Source organism: Salvia hispanica, chromosome 5 (genome assembly GCF_029641045.1).
Source record: "Salvia hispanica isolate PSC_SH4W2 chromosome 5, Shi_PSC_v1, whole genome shotgun sequence".
Lineage (NCBI taxonomy): Eukaryota > Viridiplantae > Streptophyta > Magnoliopsida > Lamiales > Lamiaceae > Salvia > Salvia hispanica.
The window spans coordinates 24065128-24090678 of record NC_142696.1 but is presented as its reverse complement, the minus strand read 5'-3'; the positions used below and the strand labels follow the sequence as shown (position 1 = coordinate 24090678).

The 25551-nt window shown below is 36.5% G+C and overlaps 3 protein-coding genes across 7 annotated transcripts; 2 read left to right on the top strand and 1 right to left on the bottom strand.

Annotated features, from left to right (window-relative positions):
- Positions 1-11230: 11230 nt before the first annotated feature.
- On the top strand, positions 11231-13372 carry LOC125189661 (uncharacterized). Its single transcript, XM_048086915.2, has one exon. It carries the CDS (start codon positions 11231-11233, stop codon positions 13370-13372), a length of 2142 nt encoding a protein of 713 aa, XP_047942872.2.
- A 781-nt stretch (positions 13373-14153) lies between these two features.
- LOC125189086 (Phox (PX) domain-containing protein) lies at positions 14154-18733 on the top strand. Of its 2 annotated transcripts, none has more exons than XM_048086279.2 (5): positions 14154-15789; positions 15899-16894; positions 17321-17546; positions 17906-18048; positions 18166-18733. In XM_048086279.2, the coding sequence occupies exons 1-5, from the start codon at positions 14404-14406 to the stop codon at positions 18478-18480; spliced, it is 3066 nt and encodes a 1021-aa protein (XP_047942236.2). In that variant the 5' UTR covers positions 14154-14403; the 3' UTR covers positions 18481-18733. The 2 variants fall into 2 exon arrangements, with proteins under 2 accessions (XP_047942236.2, XP_088914824.1); XM_089058698.1 differs by having other exon boundaries at positions 17906-18052; positions 18170-18733.
- On the bottom strand, positions 18697-24836 carry LOC125187644 (uncharacterized). 4 transcript variants are annotated; one of them, XM_089058699.1, is made up of 9 exons: positions 20945-21752; positions 20816-20849; positions 20553-20714; positions 20399-20488; positions 20262-20327; positions 20097-20188; positions 19971-20018; positions 19759-19863; positions 18697-18832 (listed from the first exon to the last, which is right to left on the bottom strand). In XM_089058699.1, the coding sequence occupies exons 1-9, from the start codon at positions 21316-21318 to the stop codon at positions 18829-18831; spliced, it is 975 nt and encodes a 324-aa protein (XP_088914825.1). In that variant the 5' UTR covers positions 21319-21752; the 3' UTR covers positions 18697-18828. The 4 variants fall into 4 exon arrangements, with proteins under 4 accessions (XP_088914825.1, XP_047940228.2, XP_047940227.2 ...); XM_048084271.2 differs by lacking the exon at positions 18697-18832 and adding an exon at positions 24573-24836 and having other exon boundaries at positions 19545-19863; positions 20945-21474; XM_048084270.2 differs by lacking the exon at positions 18697-18832 and having other exon boundaries at positions 19545-19863; positions 20945-21474; positions 21549-21752.
- Between the last annotated feature and the right edge of the window lie 715 nt (positions 24837-25551).

Here is a 25551-nt window from a genome sequence, read left to right as displayed (position 1 = left end):
GTGGAAAAGGAATGAAGGCCCGTCTGTGTATAGAGGCTCCATTGAGTGGATTCCTATACACAGACTGTGGGGGTTGTGGTATCCACCATAGGCCCCCTGTCAAGATGGCTCGTTGTTGTCAGCTTTAAGCAGGAAACGACGAGCCTGAGCAGCCTGGTAGACGAGATGAAGGTAGACAGGTATGTTGGAATAAATAATTAAACTTGATTTTGTAGTAGAATTATCTAGATATTAGTAGGTATTAAAATATCTAGATATTTTAAGAGAATTCTCTAGATTATATATTTTGTAGAATTCTCTAGAATTAGGATGTATTAAAATATTTGGATATTTTAGTAGAATTTCCTAGAATGTTAGGAAAATATCTAGATTTTTATAGAGAAAAAATCTAGATATAAAATATTATAGAGAATTCTAGAATATGAAGTGAATCCCTATAAATAGGAGAGAGTTGTAACATTTTGTAGAAGTTGAGAAGTTGTGAAGTTGAGAAAGTTTGAGAAATTGAATGTTCTTTCCTTCCCCACATCAAAACATCTCCTAAACCATTTCCTACATATTCCACCCATCCTCCTCTCAAATATTTCCTCCAAACTAAATTATTCCTCCAACATATATCCTATATATTTCCAACAAAGTGGTATCAGAGCCATAAGTTCCTACCTGTAGTATGGCTAACTTGTCGTCGTTCCAAGTCCCCATGCTCAATAAGAGCAGTTTCGATAATTGGAGTATCAAGATGAAAGCATTATTAGGAGCCCACGACGTTTGGGAGATCGTGGAGAATGGCTATGAGGAGCCATAAGACGAGACCGATCTATCCCAACAACAAAGGGATAGATTGCGAAATGCGAGAAAGAGAGACAAGAAGGCTCTCTATCTCATCTACCAAGCTCTAGGGGACGACGATTTCGAGAAGATCTCGAGTGCAAGCACCGCCAAAGAAGCGTGGAAGAAGCTTCAAATCTCGTGTGTTGGTGCGGAGCGAGTAAAGAAGGTACGCCTCCAAACTTTAAGAGGGGAATTTGAATCTTTACATATGAAAGAGTTCGAATCAATTTCGGATTATTTTTCAAGAGTCTTGGCGGTGTCAAATCAAATGAAAAGAAATGGTGAAAAATTGGAGGATGTTAGAATCATGGAGAAAATATTGCGCTCTCTAACCCCTAATTTTGAGCACATAGTAGTTACAATAGAAGAAACAAAAGATTTGGAGGAAATGACCATCGATCACTTATTGGGTTCGCTACAAGCATATGAGGAGAAACAAAAGAAGAAACAAGAAATTGTGGAGCAACTTTTGAAGTTGCAAGTAAGCCCAAAGGAGAAAGAAGAAAGCTCGAGCAATGGTGGTGGCCCACAAGGAAGAGGTCGTGGACAAAGACAAGATCGAGGCCGTGGTCGTGGTCGAGGATATGCTCGTGGACGTGGACGTGGACGAGGATATTTTTCAAACAATGAAGAAAGAAAGGAGTTCCCAAATATGGGACGAGGAAGGAGCAATCCACAGTCGAGGTACGATAAATCTTCTATAAAGTGTTATAATTGTCATAGATATGGGCACTATGCTTTCGAGTGCAGAGACACAAAATCAAAAGTTGAAGAGAAGGCCAATTATGTGGAGAATACGAATGAAGAAAATGGATGTGTTCTTCTAGCTTATAAAGGAGATGCTGGAAGAAAAGATGATATGTGGTACCTCGACACGGGAGCGAGCAATCATATGTGCGGGAACAGGAGCATGTTCGTGGAGCTTGATGAATCAGTAAGTGGCAACGTCTCCTTTGGTGATGAATCTAAAATTCCAGTTAAAGGAAAAGGCAAGATTCTAATTCGTTTAAAAAATGGAGCTCATGATTTTATTCAAACGTATATTACGTGCCCAACATGAGAAACAATATAATGAGTCTTGGACAACTCTTAGAGAAAGGTTATAACATTCACATGAAAGATTATAGCCTTTCAATAAGAGATGGCAAAAATGATTTAATTGCCAAAGTGCCAATGTCCAAGAATAGGATGTTTCTATTAAATGTTCAAAATGATGTGGTGAAGTGCCTTCAAGCATGTTATAAAGATAAGTCTTGGCTATGGCATCTTCGATTTGGGCACCTAAATTTTGGTAGCTTGAAATTGCTATCAAATAAAGAAATGGTACAAGGATTACCACCCATCGAGCACCCCGATCAACTCTGTGAAGGATGCTTAGTTGGGAAACAATTCAGAAAGCCGTTCCCAAAGGAGTCAAGTTCGAGAGCACAGAAGCCATTGGAGTTAATCCATGCAGACGTGTGTGGACCAATCAAGCCAACCTCCCTCGGTAAAAATAACTATTTCCTGCTTTTCATTGATGATTTTTCAAGAAAAACGTGGGTATACTTCTTGAAGCAGAAATCAGAAGCATTTGACGCATTCAAGAAGTTCAAGGCTGCCGTCGAGAAAGAAAGCGGTCTACAAATCAAAGCAATGAGAACCGACCGAGGTGGAGAATTCACATCTAGAGAGTTTCAAGAGTTTTGCAAAGAAAACGGAATTCGGCGGCTATTGACGGTTCCAAGATCCCCCCAGCAGAATGGAGTTGCCGAACGAAAGAACAGGACTATCATCGAGATGACTCGAAGTATGCTGAAGACGAAGAATTTGCCAAAAGAGCTATGGGTGGCGTGCGCCGTATACCTGTCTAACAGGTCTCCAACAAAAAGTGTCAGGGGAATGACTCCTCAAGAAGCTTGGAGCGGGAGAAAACCAGGGATCGCCCACTTGAGAGTGTTCGGGAGCAAAGCTTATGCACATGTACCGGATCAAACAAGGAGTAAACTCGATGATAAAAGCAAGCCATTCATCTTCATCGGGTACGACTCTAACACTAAGGGCTATAAGTTATATGATCCAACTTCGCAGAAAACCATGATTAGCCGAGATGTGGAGTTCGATGAAGAAGGAGTATGGGATTTCGACTCAGACAATGACTTCACCTTCATACCACCATTTGGAGAGCAAAGAGCAGGTGAGCAGACCGGAGAGGAGCACCAAGAACAAACAACTCCACCTACATCTCCCACATCAGCTGTCAGAGACTCGCCACCATCTTTCTTGAATGAAAGAGCCATAGAACGCACACGAAGTTTGGATGGAGTGTATGACGACACAGAAAGGTTAGAAGATCTCACCTTACTTTGCCTATTTGCTGATTGTGAACCAGTTAGCTTTGAAGAAGCTACAACAAGTGAAAATTGGCGAGTCGCGATGGATGAAGAGATCAAAGCCATCGAGAAGAATGACACGTGGGAGCTAGTGTCACTACCAAAGGGACACAAGTCCATTGGAGTCAAGTGGGTGTATAAAATCAAGAAGAATTCCAACGGTGAAGTTGAAAGATATAAAGCTAGACTCGTCGCAAAAGGATATAGCCAAAGAGCTGGAATCGATTATGACGAGGTATTTGCTCCTGTCGCTCGCTTGGAAACTATTAGACTAATACTATCTCTTGCAGCCCAGAATAGATGGAAGATTTATCAAATGGATGTAAAGTCGGCTTTCTTGAATGGATATCTTGATAAAGAAGTCTACATCAAGCAACCTGATGGTTATGTGGTGAAAGGCCAAGAAGACAAAGTGTTGAGGTTGAAGAAAGCCTTGTACGGGCTAAAGCAAGCACCGAGAGCGTGGAATACCAGGATCGACAAATATCTTGAAGATAACGGCTTCACCAAATGCCCACATGAGCACGCGCTCTATGTGAAAAGTAAAGGAAATGATATCTTAATAGTGTGCTTGTATGTGGATGATCTCATTTTTACAGGAAACAATCCAAAAATGTTTGAGGAATTCAAGAAGGCCATGACTAAAGAATTTGAGATGACAGACATCGGGCTGATGGCATACTACCTCGGAGTGGAGGTAAAGCAACGAGAAGATGGAATATTCATCACACAAGAACACTACGCAAAGGGGATCCTGAAGAAGTTCAAAATGGAGGACTGCAAACCAATCAATACACCGGTGGAATGCGGGATCAAGCTATCAAAGAACGATAAAGAAGAAAAGGTGGATCCGACGCTATACAAGAGCTTGGTTGGAAGCCTACGGTACTTAACTTGCGGAAGGCCAGATATATTGTACGCTACAGGACTCATAAGTCGCTACATGGAGAATCCAACCACTACCCACTTCAAGGCAGCAAAGAGAATACTCCGATATCTCAAAGGTACGATCGACTATGGCCTATTATATTCAGCTGCTAACGATTATAGACTTGTTGGCTACAGTGATAGTGATTGGGCTGGAGACAACGATGACCGAAAGAGTACAAGTGGATATGTGTTTTACATGGGAGACACAACCTTCACTTGGATGTCTAAGAAGCAGCCCATTGTCACATTATCAACATGCGAAGCCGAATATGTGGCAGCCACCTTCAGTGTTTGTCATGCAGTATGGCTCAGAAGTTTATTATCGGAGCTCGGGTGGCCACAAAAGGAGCCAACAACTATTTGTGTGGATAACAAGTCGGCGATTGCGCTATCCAAAAATCCAGTGTTCCACAACCGAAGCAAGCACATCGACACCCGCTACCACTACATCAGAGACTGCGTTGCAAATCAGGAGATCCAAGTCGAGTATGTGAAATAGCAAGATCAAGTTGCCGACATTTTCACAAAGCCCCTCAAGTACGAAGACTTTATCAAGATCAGGACGTTGCTCGGAATGACAAATCAAGTTTAAGGGGGGTGTTGGAATAAATAATTAAACTTGATTTTGTAGTAGAATTATCTAGATATTAGTAGGTATTAAAATATCTAGATATTTTAAGAGAATTCTCTAGATTATAGATATTTTGTAGAATTCTCTAAAATTAGGATGTATTAAAATATTTGGATATTTTAGTAGAATTTCGTAGAATGTTAGGAAAATATCTAGATTTTTATAGAGAAAAAATCTAGATATAAAATATTATAGAGAATTCTAGAATATGAAGTGAATCCCTATAAATAGGGGAGAGTTGTAACATTTTGTAGAAGTTGAGAAGTTGTGAAGTTGAGAAAGTTTGAGAAATTGAGTGTTCTTTCCTTCCCCACATCAAAACATCTCCTAAACCATTTCCTACATATTCCACCCATCCTCCTCTAAATATTTCCTCCAAACTAAATTATTCCTCCGACATATATCCTATATATTTCCAACAAGGTATTGGTTTCAAACCCTGGATGATGTGAGAGGGAGATTCTTAGGTTTGAAGATCATAGGGCAAGGCAAGTTCGTGCATGATGTGAAATGGCATGGTGTAACTTTCTTCATCGGGGTTCAGAAATCGATCATACTCCTAAGCAAATTGTTTTTGCTCATCTCTTCATTCCTCATGACTCCGCTCTTTTACTGCTGGGAGTGGTTCTTCTCAAACGAATCAGGAAGCGACAAAAGGCTGAATCTAGGTGGTTATGCGGTTCTGCTCCCAGGCAAAGCAAAGCTGCCAGCCACTGTGGTAAGGAATATATGCAAGGAAGCGGAAAACATGATTCAGAATGGTAGAACAAAGCAACCAAAGAGGCTTACAAGTTCCATATCCAAATCTCTCTGCTTCAAGGGATTAGGGTTATTTGACAACACCCAGATCCCATCCCCCTGAATTGTTGGCCGTTGCCAATGGTCACACTGGCAAGCATTGCTCTCGCCATCCCTCACAGCCCATAGAAGAAGAGAGAAGACCTTTTGCATAGTGTGAAGGAAGGTCTAGATCTAACTAAGCTAGTCGAGAAAACCCTGTTGAAAAACAACAGAGATCTCAACAACATCAAAGAAGTTGCGGACACGGGTTGGGTGGGAGTCCCTTTACATGAAATGGTTCGATGTTGACATCAAGAAAATGTCACTCGAGTGCAAGAACTCGAGTGACATGCTAATCGAGCTCTCAGGCAAGGCAAAGACAATGGTGGCCGAGTTTTTAACTAGTTCGTCTGCAAAAGATCCTCTAGACTGGTCGGCTAGGGTTATTGCTGCGAACTCAATGTACAGATCAGTCAAAGTGTAATGTTGTTCGCTGACGAGGATGGGGAGGAAGATGAAAGGGTGTTTGAGAGAGTGTGTGTGATGATGGCGGATGTTATGGCGGCGTGTTTTACGAATTTGGGTAACGTGATGAACGTGATGTGTCGAGGAAGCAAGATAGAGAAGAGGGAGAAGAGCATTGGGAAAGCGTTTAAGCTTCTGGGGAAGACGGAGGAGATCGTTGAAGCAGTGCAGCGGCTTGAATGGCCGGCCATGGATCATGAGAGAGCAGCAAAGATCGAAGAATGGCAGGCTTGGTTTCGACAGACCGGAAAGGTTACTGTCGGGAATGATGAAGCCCTTAGTTTGTAGTAGAGATGAGCAGTTAGTTATACAAGTAGATATCTGATCACTTTGAACTCCTCTTCTTTTCTGCAGCTTCCTTAGCTTATGCAATAAACCTATTACGGAGTACTCCCTCCGTCCCAACATAGTTGAGCCATATTATTTTTTGGATTAATAGTTGAATCATTTCATTTTTTTGGCAAAAACTTTATCCCTTTCTTTTAATTTATTCTTTCTACTAATCTACTTTAGAATTTAATACATCAATTTATTAAATTAGTGCCATGCCCCAATCATCTTAAGGCGGAGGGATATTATTTTTTCTCTTTTATTGATATATAAACAAAAATTTAAATGTCGCACCATAAACAACACCCCTCAAACCATCACAAAATATAAACTGAAGTGTACAAAAGTGAAATTGAATAAATCTAGAGCGCATAGTGAGATACAATTAGATGATCAAAATAAATAGTTGTGCGGGTTTAACCCATCGGCCAATTTTGTGGATTTAGCCCAATTGTCAATGTTTTTGAGGTGCAAAATGTTGAGAATATTTATTTTGATGGAATGTTTTGAGAAACCTTATGATAAAAAATTTAGTAGTCAAAGCATACCAAGTGACAATATGACATTGTATATCTCGCTAATAATACTTTGACAAATGGAATCATAGAAGTCCAACACTTTCATTATTTTCTAAAAATGGACATTATTATATAATTTGGAAACTATTCAAAAATTAGAGTACTTATATTAAATATAATGAATGCATATATATTTGACCAAAATACTTCCACTATGAACTAGTAAAAATTATTTTGTCCAATTATGTTTCTAATTCTAAGAATAATTTATTAAACAAAATATATGTAGTAATTATCTTATTATATTTTGATTTTTAGAGTTTTTATGGTATGTTAATGATAATTTAATATAAAAAATTAACTTTTTTGTCATTTTCTTATTATTAGCTACTTATATAGTTAGTGGGACATACCCGATACCACAACACATTGCATGTGGTATGCCTTAGACCACTAAATTTTGGCTCGAAACCTTATGGAGCTAGTCTTGAATCTTGATTTAATGTCTCATAAAATACAACAATAAAGAAACAAACTTTTACTTTTCAGCAAACAACTATCATATTCGCTTTTTAACAAAACTAAGGACTTTTTAAGTAGAGTTAATATTGATTACTCATTAATATGACGAGATCATTTGAACTCCTGTCTATTAGATGGAAAGATATAGATAAATATTACAAGTTCTGAAGTCAAGTCATATAAAATGAATTAAGTGTTAAGATTTCCTTTGTGGTACGGACTCAATTTAATTCTTTATTTCATAATCGCCTCTCCACTTAATCTGATCAGCTTAATAAATTTATGTAATGATGGCTTCTGACCCGTTAAAGAGGAAAATCAACAGACCATAAAGATTAATTTAGAGGCCTATAACATAATCATTGGGCTTGATTTCAACCATGCCCTTACTATTGCAACAACTTTTTGCAACATTTATTAGGGTGATATCATATTGAGTTATTTTAATCATGTTCCCAACCAAGATTCTGAAACACTATACTGAAACATTGAAGAAAATAATTATTAATGTTCTATAAAAATATGTTACAATCTTTTGAATACTTGTTCCTAAAAACCTAACATTGTTATTAGTGGAGAAAAGCTAGGCACCACTTTAATATTGTCTAAATTGTGGAATGTGGATTGATAAATGATTCCACGTTAGAAGTAGTATATATTATTATGTAAAATGATTTTAAATGAACTATAATAATAAGGAACTAATTGCAACAACGAGTGGTAGGGCACTAAGAAATTTACACAATTTTATGAGATATATGAGAAACGAAAGTACCCATATCTTATGGGATTACCAGGCGTAGAAAATTCACGAGTAATTACAAGATGAAAAATGGTTTAGAGACATAATCTCTCCGAGCCATAATGCCATAATGAGGTTAAAATTGTAATCTTATATTATATTATATTTTTAATTAAATCTACACTTTTTTACATTTACCTTTTTGCCCTTCCATCTTAAATAAGGATGTGGTAGCTTAATTATAGAATATATATAAATGTGGAAGATATGATTTAAAATTAAAATATATACCTAAAGAAGTAGAATATTAGAGAAATGGGAGATTTATTCATATATGTTTTATTTAACGTAATGTTCCAAAACTAAGGGAATAAATTATGAGATTTGAACTTAATGAATAAATTATGAATCCATTTTATAAAAATACTAATCCTATATTATTTTCTTCTTTTTTCTTATATAAAATATTAGAGTTTTAAGCTCCATTCAGTATATCATTAAATAAAATAATAATAATAATAATAATAATAATAATAATAATAATAATAATAATAATAATAATAATAATAATAATAATAATTGACTTAATAGTTTTTATTTTAAGAATTTTGTAATTTTTATTATACTACTTCTTTCCTTTCCAAAATTTTAATTTATTTAAATTTTTTATTCTTAGAACATTGCAATCGAACTTTGATCAAATAAATAATTACAAGGTATTTTCTCTTTTGCTTTATAAATAATTGAGTTATTAGCTCAATTCACTATATCATGAAATAAAATTAAGAAAATATGTATAATATATTAATACTAACTGGGTGTAGGTTTTTTTTATATCATACTTACTATTCTAAATTATTCAATTTTGAAAATTTAATTTATTCAAATTTTTAATTTTTGGAAAATTATTGTCGAACCTTAGTCAAAATAAATATAATACTAATTGAATTTATTATTTTAATTTTATGTATTTTATAATATTAGTACTCTAGTTTGTTTTTTGAGTATTTATTTTTATGTTATTCCTATGTAAAATATATAATATACTCTATTGAATTTCACCATTAGCTTTATTAGTCTTTATTATAGAAATTAGATCACCCCCTAATGATCTTGCTAATTGATTTTATCCAAAAATAGCGTTTGGTTATATTTGTCCACATATAAAATATAATTATGGCATAGAGACATAAGGGTATTATGACATGGAGACATTATGTCTCTAAATCACTACCCATGAGTTACTTCATCGACAGAAAAAATTGAGCTATCAAAAACTGGACTATTTCTTTTGTTGCTTCATTTCTCTTTCTTTGGTATTATTTTTACAATTTATTGCTCTGCATTGGGTATGTACTATTCGTCTTGTGATGTTTTCGCTCACTAAATTAGGGGCATTTAGTCTTAATTTGTGCTTGTTAATTCTCTCTTATTTTGGTGAGGGGTTCTATTTATTGCAGAGTTTTGCATGCCCTTTTTTTAACTTTTAACTTTTTTTTTATTAAAAAAATCAGATTAGATGACACATGAATGCTTTAACTATTGAATTTGATCAAACAGCAGCAATTTTGTCGTCAAAGTCAATAAATATTACTACTATATTAGTATTATGCATTATTTTAACTTTTATTGTCGAGTATCTAGCACATCATCGATCCCTAGCTGTTTTACTGTTTATAAACCCATCATTTGATATATCACACGGCACAGATTTCCCAAGTAGAATAGTTTTTCCCTTATCCTTTATTGCCACTTAACTTTGTCTCGAATTAGATGCTTGAGCAAAAGAAAAGGAAAGGAAATACGTGTAAAGAAAAAAGGCAAGTAATGTTGAACATGGTTAGTCTATTTTGAAATATTATATGTTATGAATTTGAATTAATATGTATGGTAGAAATTTTTTAGACTTTCTTTTGAAGATTGTACCATAATTTCTCCATACCTGATACGACACATGGAGTAATCTTTTTATTATCTACTTATACTCCCTCCGTCTCATTAACTATGCAACATTTACTTTTCGACACATTATTTTAGGTAGTGTTGTTTTGTGAGTTAATGAACAGAGGGAGTATAATTCTAAGTGAACTCAATATATATTACTTCCTCCGTCCCACAAAAATTGTCCCACTTTGACCGAGCACGGGATTTAAGAAATGTAATGGAAAGTGAGTTGAAAAAGTTAGTGGAATGTGGGTCCTACTTTTATATATTAGTTTTATAATAAAATGTGAGTTGAAATGAGTTAGTGGAATATAAAGTCCACTACCAAAAATGGTAAAAAGTGAAATGGGACAAACTTTGTGGGACAGACTAAAAAGGAAAAATGGGACAATCTTTGTGGGACGGAGGGAGTAATTGAATGTCTAATTAAACTCGATCATAACACGTTTAATAAATAAAATATAGGATAGTGATAAAATGCAAACTCTAAATATTGTACAAACTTCAAACCATGATCTACATCGTTAGGGAAGAGCTCTCTTTACATTATTCTCTCTTATTTTACCATTTCTCTACTATAACTATTTATTACTCCCCCCGTTTCGTTACAGTTGAGGCGGAACTTTTGGGCATGAAGTTTTAGAAATGAATGTTGGGTGTGTTAAATAAATAGATCAAAAAGTAAGAGAGAGGAAAAGGTAGAGAGAATAAAGTATAAAGTGAATGAAGTGGAGAGAATAAAGTAAGAGAGAGTAAAGTAAGAAAAAGAAAAAAGTTACCAAATATGGAAATAACTCAACTATGAAGAAACTTCCCGAAATGGTAAAATGACTCAACTATGGCGAAACGGAAGGAGTATCATTTTTATAAAACGAATGTAAAAAAGTCAACGGAACACCAAATGGCGGACGGGGAGAATTGTAATAAAATGTAAAGATGGGACTTGAATGTAATTTAATCAGAATCCTGGCGATAACCACAATAGAATAAATTTGCTTCTCTCCAATTCATATGTAAAATCATCAAAGCATAAATCAACCTTTCTTCTTCAATTCACTCCAAATTCATGGATGATCATCTAGAAGAAACGCAACTCGACAAGGCAATGCCGTGGATAGGCGCCTACATCGCCGCCGCCTCCGCCGTCTGCACCGTCGCCATGGCCGCCGACGCCTTCAACGGTTTCCGCCTCAAGAAGCTCTGGTTCCCCTGCACCTACTTCTCTCTCAACCCGACCTTCCTCACCCTTCTCGGAGTCGCCATGAAGCTCGCCCTCGACCTCACCGCCGTCATGAAGAACGTCAAGATCGCCAAGCTCACTTCTCTCATCTTCCTCTCAACTTCCATGGCCAACTTCACCTCCTCCCTCGGGTCCATAGACGGCAAGCACGTCCTCTCCAACGTCGTTGCCCTCGCGATTCTTGTGTCAACGGTTCTTGTCGACGTCACAATCCGGTTCATCATGTTGAACCGGATTAACTTCTACATCCTACCCATGATCCTCATGTTTCTCTCTCTAGTCACCCTGGTTTCGCTGGCGGCCGCAGCTCCCGCCATGAAGCAGAGCCTGGAGGCCGCCTACCGCGAAAAGTATAGGGTAACTTTGAATGAGGATCAAGAGGGGATGTTGAGAAATGAGGGTTTGGGGATTGATGAGAGGAAAAGGTTTATGATGAAGTATTGGGTGATGGCGGCAACTTCCAATCCTGAGTTCGTGATGGCTCGTTCCGTTATCTGCACCATGTCGGCCTTGCTCAACTTGATCTCCCTGATTACCCTCTTGATTGCCTATGTCGTCCAGTGGAGAAGGTACAAAGGCCCGTTTATAAATTTAGATTCTGTGTATGGAGGCTCCGTTAGGTGGATTCTCTATACACAGATTGTGGGGGTTGTGGTCGCCACCATAGCCCCCCTCTCAAGATGGCTGGTCGTTGTCAGCTTTAAGCAGGCAACGGCAAACCTGGCCAGGATGATGGACGAGATGAAGGTAGAGGATTATTGGTTCCAACCCTTGGTTGATTTGAGAGGGAGATTCTCAAGTTTGAAGATCTTAGGACGAGGCAAGTTCTTGTATGATGTGAAATGGTATGTTGTTACTTTCTTCATCGGGGTTCAGATCTCAATCATGCTCCTCAGTAAATTGTTTGTGCTCATTTCTTCGTTTCTCATGGGTCCACTCTTTTGCTGCTGGGAGCGGTTCTTCACAAACGAATCAGAAAGCAACAAAGGGCCGAGTTTCAGTAGCTATGCAGTTCTGCTCCCAGGCGAAGCAGAGCTGCCAGCTACTGTAGTAAGGAATATATGCAAGGAAGCGGAAAACATGATTAAGAAAGGTAGAACAAAGCAACCAAAGAGGCTTGCAAGTTTCATATCCAAATCTGTTTGCTTCAAAGGATTAGGATTATTCGACAACATCCAGATTCCACCCCTACATTCTCAAGAACCCCCAAATTGTTGGTCGTTGCCAGTGGTCACACTGGCAAGCATTGCTCTAGCGATCCCTCACATCCCGGAGGAGAAGAGAGAAAACCTTTTGCACAGTGTGAAGGAAGGCCTCGATCTAACTAAGCTAGTCGAGAAAACCCTGTTGAAAAACGACAGAGATCTCAACAACACCAGAGAAGCTGCAGACATGTGTTGGGGATTAGTCCTTCTTTACAAGAAATGGTTCGACGTTGACATCAAGAAAATGTCACTCGAGTGCAAGGACTCGAGTGAGATGCTTAGAGAGCTCTCAGGCAAGGCAAAGACGATGGTGGTCGAGTTCCTAACTAGTTCGTCCACAAAAAATCCTCTAGATTGGCCGGGTAGGGTTATTGCTGCGAACTCAATGTACAGAATCTGTCAAAGTGTAATGTTGTTCGCTGACGAGGATGACGAAGGGGTGTTTGAGAGAGTGTGTGTGATGATGTCGGATGTTATGGCGGCGTGTTTTACGAATTTGGGTAATGTGATGAACGTGATGTGTCGAGGGAGCGAGATAGAGAAGAGGGAGAAGAGCGTTGGGAAAGCGTTTAAGATTCTAGGGAAGACGGAGGAGATCGTTGAAGCTGTGCGGCGGCTGGAATGGCCGGCCATGGATCACGAGAGAGCGGTGAAGATAGAAGAATGGCAGGCTTGGTTTCGACAGACTGGAAAGGTTGCTGTCGGGATTGTTGAAACCCTAGTTTGTAGTAGAGATGAGCAGTTAGCTATACAAGTAGATATGATCACTTCAAATTCCACATTCCCTCTTCAACTTCCTTAGCTTAATTATGTAATAAACCTTTTACTAATTTTTTTCCCTTTTTGTACGATATTTGAACAAAAATTTCGAGTCGAACCCTTAGCTTATGCAATAATGAACATCCCTCGAGGCTCGAACCATCACATAATAAAAACTGAAGTGTAAAAAAGTGAAATTAAATAAAGCTAGAGCACAAAGTGAGACACTAGTTGATGGAAATAAAAAATTGTGCGGGCTTAACCCATTATTGTTGTAGGCCCGTTTTGTGGAATTAGCACAATTTTAATATGTATGTATATATTTTTGAGGTGCAAAATATTGAGAATATTTAATGGAGGAATGTTGTCTAGGCTTGAATCTGGATCTAATATTGTCTCATAAAATACAGCAATATAAAAACACACTGTTTACTTTTCAGCAAAAAACTACTCTAGCTTGTTTAACAAAACTGAGGACTTATTACGAGATCATTTGAACCCTATTCCAAAAAGTCCTCAGTCCTATTTATTAGATAGATTTTGATCTAGATTGATATAAATAAATATTTTATCAAATAAATTGCGTTTTAAAAAAATTCTCACTCATGATTTTATCAACCAAATTACTTTTTGAAATTAACTTTTATACTTACATTAATTACTATACAGTTTTTAAATTTTTATTCATTTCTAAATAAAGAAGATAGTTAATAATAACAATACTGAATATTTTACTAAATATAGGAGTATTATATCTATTAAGGAACATAATAGAACTCAAATATTGAAATATTTATGGATTAAGAAAATATTTCAAATGACAAATGACAAATGACATTATAGAGAGTCGTGAAAAACCAGATTTTGAGCCTTTGAATCAAAACTGATGAATCAAACAAAGTTTAAGATCTGAAACGCCCTTTCTCTCTCAATCTCCCAATCCGCAGTGGTAGTATTTTTCAGTTCACTGATAATTCTCAATTGTTTCCGCTTTACAGTAGCTGAATTTCTGGATGTTTTGATTGTACATATGCAATCGATTCCGACGCCTCTTGAGTTGTGCGGATAAATTAGATGATAGCCGGCGATGCGATTGAGGGGAAACAATCCCTGGCGATCTCCACCGAGGTCGATCGCGAATCGGACGGCGGAGATGACTTGTCTCAGTACTCATCTTGCGGCGGCGAATCGGAGTTCGAGAGGTACTGCAGCGCCAGCTCAGCAATGGGGACCCCTAGCTTCCGAGGCAGCTCGTTCTACGATTCTGATTTCGGCTCCTTGAAAAGCTTCAAACTTGGCGGTGAGATTTCTGAATTTCATAAGATTCGCGATTCGGAGTCGCGTCGTGGTGTAATTGATAATGGCGTTTTGAGTTTGAATGAGAGAATTGAGGGTTTTGTGAGTGGTGGTGTTGATTTGGGGGGGAATTTTGATGCGGATGGTGATTGGGGGAATGAGACTGAGAGTGGGATGAAAGGGGTTAGGGATAGAAATGTGCGAATTGGGGGTGAATTTGATGAGACCGGAAATGAGAGAAAGTTTAGCGATGGTAAGGAAGGGTTGGGAATTGAGGGAGGGGAGAATAGGAACTTATCGGATGAAAGTGAAGCTTCGTCGAGGTGTGAGCATTCGGAGGGTGAGGATTCCATGTTTGGATGTGGTAGTGATGATGAGAGGAGGATTGGTGTGTATTACGAGAAGAATGCGCGTTTTCGTGATGAGGAAAGCGGGATAAAGGAAAATCGGTTGGTCATGAATTCTGCAGTGGCATTTGGTTCTGATGATTGGGATGATTTTTTTCATGAGAGGAGTGAGAATACTAATGGTTCCATGATTTGGGGTGAATTTAGCAAGACTGTTGCACCAAGTGGGAATGGCTCTTCGAGTTTTTCTGCTGGCAATTCAGCTTGCAATCAAGTTGAATCTGGTGATAGGTCATCAGAGGTTTATGTGAATGCTCAATCCACTGTTACATCGAATCTTATTCAACGTGATGCTCGATCTGAAGATGCAAAACAAGTGGTTGCATCAAGAAATCAAGTGAGTGAGATTGATGAATTGGATGGATATCTTGGAAGTGTTGCTTCTGTTAATGATATATTTCAAACAAAGAAAAACCCACTGGAAAAGGCCTCAGCAATCGAGGAGTTCAAGACTGAGTCAGAAATAGAAAGCCGAAATGTGACTACAAGAGAAGCCATCTCCATTCATCATGATTTTGCATCAGAAAGGACAAATCATGAGAATAGAAATTTGGAGGTGGAGACACTTTGTGATTCTGTAGTCACTCAGAAAGATCTAGTGGCAGCAAAAGGTAAGGAAGAGAAGGAGACCAAATCATCTGAAGGAAGCTGTTCATTTGCATTTCCATTGGTGGCTGATATGATAGGGGTTACTGCAGCTAAGAGTGACTTTTCTTCTGTGTTTGACCAAATTGAAGATCATTTTGTTCCAGCTAAGGTAATTTTCTTCTTTTTTAGAGTTTGCTCTTTGTATTTATGGATGGTTATTCTCTAAAATGATGAAAAATAGCAAATTTTTTAATATGATTTGGTGCAATATCTTGCAGAAAAGGGATTTCGAGCTAAATGAATTCTATGATGAATTTGTTAATGATATGGAAGATATACTACTTGATTCAACTGAGTCTCCTGTATCTAGATTAGCCTATAGCACTAGGATAAGTCACCCCCAATTTCATCGGCCTTCGAGAGATGGAGGCTCTAATGCATCTACATCTGGCACAGATCATGCTCATAATTCGATTAATCCATCTCTCAAAATTGATAGGGTTGAGGTAGTAGGTGCTAGGCAAAGAAAGGGAGATGTTTCATTCACCGAACGGCTGGTTGGGGTCCAGAAATACACCGTATATAAAATGAAAGTGTGGAGTGGTGAAGACCAATGGGAGGTAGAACGTCGTTATCGCGACTTTTACACACTCTATCACCGGCTGAAGAAACTATTTTCTGACAATGGATGGACTCTTCCTCCGTGCTGGTCTTCCACTGAAAGAGAATCGCAAAAGGTCTTTGGTAATGCTTCTCCAGATGTCATTGCAGCGAGGAGTGTTCTTATCCAGGAATGTTTACAGTCCATTATCCTCCAAAGATTTCCTGCCAATTCTCTCAACGCTGTAACTAGTTTTCTCTCCCCGACAGAGATGGTGCCTAGCTCTCCTGTATCTGATACTGGCATATCTCAATCAGCTCTCGCCAATAAAGGAACACAGGAAAGTGATTTTTCCAGCTTGGGGAAAACCATCTCACTCTTTGTTCAGATACGCCCTTTGAAATCTGTGAAACGGATGCTAGATGAGCAACACTACAGGTGTGCAGGATGCCACAGAAACTTTGATGATGGTAGAACAAGGTTGAAGGAACTTGTACAGGCACTAGGCTGGGGTAAACCTCGTCTTTGTGAATATAGTGGCCAGTTATTCTGCTCTTCATGCCATACCAATGATACTTCTGTATTGCCTGCCAGAGTTCTTCATCATTGGGATTTTACTCGATACCCTGTATCTCAGCTGGCTAAATCATTTCTAGATTCTATTCATGACCAGGTATGTCATGACTATTTATTTTGCCATAATTATGTATTAGTTGAGTGACTTCAACTGTGCTATGGAGCAATGTCAAAGCTTATCTCCATAATATGTTGTGTTCTGGATTAGTTTCCCATGTTCAACTGATTTGCCTCTTTTATCTACTAACATTTAACATTAAATTGCTTCTACATTAACTGGACGGCTTTAAGACATGAAAGTCTTGATAGAAATTTCCAATTTGGGGGTGTTTTGATGGCTTTGGGTGTTCTAGGAATTGAGTTTGTAAACGAGTCTACGAATATCTGATGTCCACGAAGGAAATATATTAAATTATTATGTTTTTGTTTGGGTGCTGTTATGGAACAAGGAACAAGAAAGGAGTTTTTGGCAGAATAATTTAACACTCTATTCGACACTCTAATTTTCTTTCTTTTATTGCAGCCAATGCTATGCGTCAGTGCTGTGAATCCCTTCTTATTTTCTAAAGTTCCGACATTACAGCATGTGGCAAATGTCCGAAACAGAATAAGAGCGGTGTTGCCATATGTTCGCTGCCAGTACCGTGGATCCATCCAAAAAGGTCTTGGATCCCGGAGATATCTTCTTGACAGCAATGATTTCTTCGCTCTGAAAGACCTCATTGATCTTTCCAAAGGATTTTTCTCAGGTGAAATTTTATAGTCGAAAATATATGCTTCTTGCTTTAGTCCTGAACAGACTTGAAATTATATTTCACATTTTTTGTTGAAGTGGCATGCTTTTCTTTGCTGTGTTGTTTCGTGTTAGTATGATGACATAATCTCAGAGCTCTCTAGTTTCCATATACATTATTATAGACGAGTACTGAAAGTGTAAGCCAAGCATGATTAAGTATCCGTATGCATTCTGTTTTAGTGCCTTCTGGTTGTCTAACTGCTGTTAGTCTTTCCTTTCTGCTGTTGTTGACTTGTTTGAGCTTGAGTTAAGATTAATATAACCATTTCAATGTTGTGATGCATTGTGACATTTGAATGTGTCTTACTGCAGCACTACCAGTGATGGTTGAAACAGTCTCTCGAAAAATTCAAGAACATATAACCGACCAGTGCCTTATATGTTACGATGTTGGGGTTCCCTGTGGCGCTCGTCAAGACTGTCAAGATCCCGTTGCTCTCATTTTCCCCTTCCAGGCAAGTGTTTGTTCCTATCAACGAAAAAAGAGTTCATCCGGTTTAATTTACTCTGCGAATATTACTTGAGAATAGAATCAAAATATGCAATTCTTGATTATGAAAACGAATCAACAGGAAGGAGAGGTAGAAAAGTGCAGAACCTGTGCACTGGTTTTCCACAAGAACTGCTTCAAGAAACTAGCTAATTGTCCTTGTGGCGCTCGTTTTAAGAAAGAGGAGACGAAGAGAAGTTCTAATGAGAGCACCCGCGTTGTGGATAGCAATTTGGTTTCACTGGCCGGAACAGCTGAACCTAGTTCTGGAATTCTCGCTGGCCTCTTCTCTAAGGTAATGCCAGCCAGGTCTCAGATCTCCAGAAAACGAGAGGCAGAGGGCGTCGGTAATGTTATCCCGATGGGTTCGTTACCCAGCACCTCCCTCGAGTTTTGATTTAGATGGCTGTTCGATCAAATATTATATACAAGTTTTGCGAAGATACTCTGCATTTAAGCTTGATTCTTGCACAATTCTTCTGTCACACACTTGTGTTGATGTGTGTATTTTTTTTGTAAAATAAGTTTTAGAATAGAGCATTCATGTGGTTGTTGATTCCATCTGTATATGCAATTACAGTGTTAAAATTGTAAACAAAGCTTTGAAGGTACGGTCTAAAGCTCTCAAGTCTAAACGACTTTTTTTTTTATTTCTTGTGAATGTGATACATAAACCTAAATTTTAATTTAAAAATAATAGAATTTCCTGCTATCAACTCTGAAAATATTTTTGGGCCGCATTTGTTCACCTAGAAATAGAAGTACAGTTAGAATGGAGCATTTCCAATAAAAAATGAGTTATTGGTAAGAAAAATGTTACTCATGTGAAATTTTAAAGCTTATAAAAGTGGTGTATATTTCCAAGAATTATGAATGGATAAAAACTGAAATTTGACCATTATTAGTGAATTTTATTATGCTCTCCGTCTAATAGAAATAGATCATATTTCATTTTTCGTCCATCCATAAAAATAGTTCATATTCATTTATGACAATATTTTTCTTCTCTTTTACTTTATCTGATCATTTATGGGTCCACCATCTACTATACAATTTACCAATTATTATACATTAAAACTCGTGTTAATCCCTAAATAACTTATTTCTATAGGATAGAGGAAGAAGAATTTAGCATTTTGGAAATAAATTACTGTGCTTTTGTTTGTTTTTTTTCTACTTCATATCCCCACACACATATAATATATGATGGTATTTCATTTTTCAAATTTTTCTCGCTACTATATATTTCCGCGCCCCAATTCGTGGGGCCCACGCGTCCCCATCGCTCCACCCCCGAATTTCGCCCCGCACTCATCACAACACTGTTTATATTACAATGTTTTATTTGTAAACAAGCTTTTCATATCATTATAAGGTTGCTTCAACTCTCATTACTTTTTATCTATGAATTGTTGATTTTCAGTGATTTGCTATTTGACCTTAAAGAAAGAGACACCTACATGAAGAATACATCACTATATTTTTTTGTCAGAAATCTATTTGTAGTTACATACATTTATGGACTACTCTGTATTGACATGTACATCTCTCAAAACCTAAAAAAGAACCCCTGTTTAGGAATCTATTCATCACTGAAATCTATTGCTTTTTAACCAAGTTTTTGCTCAAAACTTTTTTGCAACATCTCAGAAAGCTTTACTGAGGTCGAGCATACCAATATGTCTCAGGAAACCACCTCTTTAGAGCCCAATGCTTCCCCTTCATCACTAGCACGAAAACGCCATAACACGGTATGTGCATCAATGCCACAGTTGAATACCTAAAACAAAAGGATACATCAAGAATACTAATAGCCATGTTTGTGAAGCATGTTTTGATGCTAAGACGCGGGTGTGAGTGCTCGAGAAAAGGTTGCTTCTTGCTTACCACAATGGAGCATAGGATGATGAGAGGTCAAGAAAGGGATAAGGCCACCTGTTTGAGATGGAAAAAAGGTAATTGGATCACATATTTTTTGCATTTGATGGGAAATTGGGAATGCAAGAATCTTACCATATCCAGACACAGGCATGTAGTATCCATTGAAACAGGACATAAACAGAAGTCCAGAGGAAAAAGTATCCTATTCTAAACCATGGAAACCTCTGCACAAGTTTAAGGATCAATATAAGTAGTTGTGTTATAGTACTAAAAATAGTAATGAGTTATAGCTTTTACCAGGCTGTTTAAAGCAGTCTCCCCGAGCAGAAACACCGCGTTTATTGAGTGCATGTTTATGATCAGCTGCAAGAACAATCAGAAAACTCTTAGTCAAGAAAATGATGGGAAAGATGGCACTATTTTGAAGCACTTACAAAGCTGAAATGGTAATCTTTGATGACAAGAAAGGGGACTAGTATGAACCAGAAGACCGAGTCCGTCAGCATCACAGCTCCGGCATTCATCTGAATGAGCCAAAAAAATTAGGCCTTGTGAAAGATAAGAATGTTATGATCCAATGTGATTCACCTGAAAAATGATCTGTAAAGCATAGGCCAAGAATCCTGCTTCTTCGCGAACATCATGGTGCTGATTCGGATCCTTGCCTTTGCCACGCTCCGTGTCAAGATGCACCTCTGTGGAGCCTCGGTTGTATTCATAGCATCCGCGAATAGACAGTAAGGATCCAAGCTGCGTAAAATTTGAATGTGAAAGGATTAGAAGGCATGAAATTGAAATATGTATATATATTTAAAAATAGTGTATTAGTATTAGGCCATTTTCTCACTTACCCCAAAATATATGGTTATCAGTGTGAAAGTCCACCTATTCAATGGCAAAAGATATAATTAATTAATTAACCATAAAAACAGAATTTTGAAGAGATGGATCATAAAAAAGCAACAAACTTGAAGGCTTACTGAGTGTAGAAGTAAAGAATGGTCCCTCCATCAACAGCAACATTTAGTATAAGCATGGAAAGAAGCACGAGAAACGTGAAAACTCTAAAGGCGAGGAGCCAGCCGGGGTGAATGCTTTGAAGGCAGGGTCTCCACACCTCATCTTCATACAAAATCCCTGTTGATTCTCTATCCTGTCCATTTGCATTCTCTTGTGAGTTCCTTCGACATTCATGTCTCGATATGAGAAGAGAGGCGAACACCATCGACATCAGCACCCACAACGAGCAGAGCAGCAATCTCCAGTTCAGCCAGTATGATGAAGCTGTTGTGTTCACTGTCATGGCTGGCTGCCATGATTTTGTGGAACCAATGAGGAATGTCAAGAAACTCATTCTCCTTCTGACCCAATCTTGATATGAGTCTTTGGAGAAATCCCAAATGAAAAAGATTTGTTTTTTGGGAAAGAATTTCAACTGAGATATCAAAGAATTGAATTCAATGTGTGATTAGGAGTAGTCCTCTTGTTTCTTGAAGATGATGAGTTGAATCTACAAACATTTACACATGAAACAGTTGAGTCTTATGAAAGAAACCAAATTCTTGAGGAAGGGGAAAATACAACCATGTTTAGTGATAACATTAGTTAAGCTGAGAGAAATTTGATCAGCATTATCATGTCAAAGTAGTCAAAAAATGGTGCATGATTTGAAAATGAAAGATTTGAGAAGGGAATAGAACAAATTGTAAGCAAAGAAAGGTTTAGGATCAAGGAAGAGATGCTTTGCTTGCCATTTTAAAAATTTCAAGTGAGAGAAAGGGAGATGCTTTGAGCATAAGCTTCAGCCTTTTTATATTGTTGTTATGCCCATAAGATCCTCAAATAGTGACTGGTCCAAAATCTGTTGTCACAATCTTTAATATTCTCATGCAGATTAATAAATAATTATTTTGTTTAAAGACAGTTAAAATGAAGGAATAGTCACTTTTATTGTACAGTTGCAGCTTTGGTTTGGTCTTTATAGGATTAAAGAGAAGGAAAGAATGTTAGGATTTTTATAGGTAGTGAAAATATGTAAAATGATGGTGTTGTCAGATCAGGAGGAGGGAATAAAGCAAGCTGTAAAAAAGTCATGTGGCATAGTTTAAATTCTTGATAAATGATAATGTTTGATTTTTATAGGTGGTTTTAAGACTAAAGGATGTTGTGTTTAGCATCTACCCCACCCCCACCCCACCTAAAGAAACCAAAGAAGAAAAAGGAAAAGTAAAACATTTGAAGTTCCTATTTTGAAAAAGTAAATATTTGAAGAGAATATTAGTGAATTGGTATATTATAAAGACTAAAATTGGCAAATTTGTAGGACCTTGTTTCATAATTTATTATACAAAGTTCCTCAAAATGGAAGTATTGTTATCTTAGGAAATATTAATGGATCTGGGCACATAAATGTTGTTTGATTTTATGGATTAGACAAGATTCTGTTTTGAATGTTGTTCAATTAGGTATTAGGTAAATACGATTCAGTACTTAATCTCAGGACAAAACCACGTATTATTAATCTTGGTTTATAAGTTTTTGGCTCACCTCTTTATTAAAATTAATCTCCGAGTAATCATAAAGCAATTCAATATCAAAATAATTTAGTTTTGAAAAACTAAACACTCATAAATATAATATTAATATGGGATTAAAACATGTGTCTTTGAAGTTGGGGGCCACTTTTGAGATTGTGCTCAAGACAAATTTTGAAACATATTTTCACACAAATGGTCCTCTTTCTTTAACAAAATTGGAGAAGTGGTCCAATTGAAATTGAAAAAGACAGAGATTGGGTCATTTATATTCATATTGTTGTGATTTTTTTTATCTATTGAGATTCTATTTCAATGAAGAGATGTCAATAGAATATATATCTTGAGTATGTCGAATATTTAAAACTTTTGAAATATTCTTCCACTCAAAATTCAAATTACAGAAAAAATATATATATATATATATTCTGCAAATACTTAATATATTCCCAAGTTCCCAATAATTTTTTTTTTCAAGTTTATATAGTTTTTTCACAAGAAAAGTATATTATGAATATTTTAACAGGACCACTCGTTTTACTATGGTTGCATAGAAATATGCGTGATCACATTTCCCGAATAAATTTCAGACAAACAATATACGTCCAATTTCATGGTATGGGTGTAAGTATATTCTAGTCCATAAAATTGATAAAGTATTTTCTGAGAATCAAAGAGCAACCTGAGGAAATTATTAAAAAAATTAATCTAAGAGAGCATTTTGATCGTTTTTACTATTTAACAAATATATTTCTTTGAATGAATGGTAATTGCAAAGAGTACTTAATGTTTTACTAAAAAAAAAATTAACGAAATTGCTCTTGAAGTATTTCAACATTTTCAGCAAAATCTAAGGGCAATTTTGTCAAATATTTCTTGTTGATTTATTTTTAATTCAAAATTAAAATGACAAATATACTTTTTTGTAATTATTTTAAGGACGAGATACTTTTGTTCAAATGCTAAAATGATGAAAGAAACTCATATATTTACCCAAGTAATTGTAGTCACGATACAAAACGTTACAAGATATTTTATAAACAATTTAATAATATTGGAGATAATAACGGATGCTGACTATATAATTATAGATTAATAATGCATAAAATATGGTCTAATTAGTAATTTGTCAAGGCGTGACCCCGAAGAAAAGGAGCAATCCCTTCATTGTATGAAATTTATACTATTAGCTTGCCACATCACTACATTTAAATGAAAATAAAATTAAAACTATTTAGAACTTGTGCTGCAAAATAATAATTTAACCTTTATCGGATAAAACATCTTCATCCCTATCGCTACACATCCTTTTCACGCAATTGATCCTAAACTAGGTTGTAAATCACTCAATTTATTTCTCTTATTAAACTAGTATATATATACATTAGTTTTAAATTTTACAATGGAAAAAACATAAGAACATACAAACAAGAATGGCTTATTTAACAAGAGGGGGAATTGAAGTGTCGTTGTGTGGAAAAGGCAAACAAGAAAGTGCAATGATATTTTCAATCAACTTTTATTGCAATAAGTTGGGGCTTGATTGATCGAGGAAATATTTGGATCATAGTATACTTATGTATATAGATTGATTGACACATTGTTACATCATTACAAACTCTAATGAAGGGTTGGACTAATAAAATAAGCACAACCCATTTTGCCTTTTTAAAATCTTTTTTATTAGAGATATTTAGATACACTTATTTTTCTTTTAGCTTTTCTCCATTAATTTATAAATTAAATTAGAAAACAGTAAATGTCATTTCGAGTCCGCTAATTTTGGGAAGAATTTTCTGAGATTAATGCATCTCGACTTTTAGGTCTACATATAGTTATTACAAAATCAACAAAATAAAAAGAATTACTACTGCCATAATGGCACCATTGAAGGAATCCTTTAATTACGCAAGGATTCAAATAAAAGAAAACAAATTTTAAAAAGGCTGTGTTGACAGCATTAGAATGAAATGCATCTTCATCACATAAAATGTATATATCAAGCAAATCAAATAAAAAAAATGCATAGCAACAAAATTACATTTAAAATGGAAAAGGAAAAAAAATTGCGCACCTTAAAATTAGGAGGAACTTTGTTAGCACAGTATGATCCAACCTCGCTCCCAAAATCGCAAAAAGTAACACGAACGAAAATATGAACGAGGATAAGGAAAAGTTCTGATGCTTTCAAACTCCAGAAATTGAAGAAAAGAGCGATATAATTGTTGAAACCGTAATAATTTGGTATCCAAATCGTTACATAGGCATCCCAAATCATTGTATAGGCATTCCATTCGCAACAATATAAATTCAAATTAAAGAAAAGTAACGAAAATTGCATGACATTTACAACTGAAATTGTGTGACCTTAGTTTAACTAACTACTCACGCTATATAGAGCTCCGCAGATGTGAAATAGCTCAAAAGCTTTCGAAAACACGTTATTCCACAAAGTCGCACTAAAACGTGAGAGTTGCTGGGAAAAAAACGCCGTTCCAACACGCTTTTTTCATCAATGTGTATCATTAGTATTACCAAAGATAAACCTCATCAACCAATTCCAATTGGCCTAAGTTTAATACCCTCTCCCCGATTAATTGTCACTCTTTTCCATTTCGGTCGTCCATCAATAATTGTCACGCTTCATTTTTACCATAAATGGTAAGTAAGTCTCACATTCCACTATCTCACTTCACTTACATTTTATTATAAAACCAATATAAAAAAGTGGGTCTCACATTCCATAACTTTTTCAACAAACTTTTCTTTACATTTCTTAAAATTCGTGTCCGGTCAAAGAGTAAAGAGTGACAATTAATCGAGGACGGAGTGAGTATATTCCATTATGCTACCATATTAATTATCTATAAAAGAAGTGGATAATCATAATCAATACTCTCATCCCAAGATAAGCGACTCACATTCTTTTTTAGGATATCCAAGATAAGTAAGTCATTTCCTTTTTTGGTATTCTCTCTCTTACTTTTTATAACTACTTTATTTATAACTTTCTTATTTTATTCACTTTCCACCTTACTAACAAACCTCATTTC

Excerpts from the sequence above, each read along its gene's own strand:
- LOC125189661 (XM_048086915.2), top strand. The coding sequence starts at position 11,231 with ATGCCGTGGATAGGCGCCTACATCGCCGCCGCCTCCGCCGTCTGCACC.
- LOC125189086 (XM_048086279.2), top strand. The coding sequence starts at position 14,404 with ATGATAGCCGGCGATGCGATTGAGGGGAAACAATCCCTGGCGATCTCC. Across the intron at positions 16,895-17,320 it reads TAGATTCTATTCATGACCAG|CCAATGCTATGCGTCAGTGC; the intron begins GTATGTCATGAC and ends CTTTTATTGCAG. Across the intron at positions 18,049-18,165 it reads CTCTCATTTTCCCCTTCCAG|GAAGGAGAGGTAGAAAAGTG; the intron begins GCAAGTGTTTGT and ends ACGAATCAACAG.
- LOC125187644 (XM_048084271.2), bottom strand. The coding sequence starts at position 21,318 with ATGAGTTTCTTGACATTCCTCATTGGTTCCACAAAATCATGGCAGCCA. Across the intron at positions 20,489-20,552 it reads CTTTACAGATCATTTTTCAG|ATGAATGCCGGAGCTGTGAT; the intron begins GTGAATCACATT and ends TGGCTCATTCAG. Across the intron at positions 20,019-20,096 it reads CATGCCTGTGTCTGGATATG|GTGGCCTTATCCCTTTCTTG; the intron begins GTAAGATTCTTG and ends CATCTCAAACAG.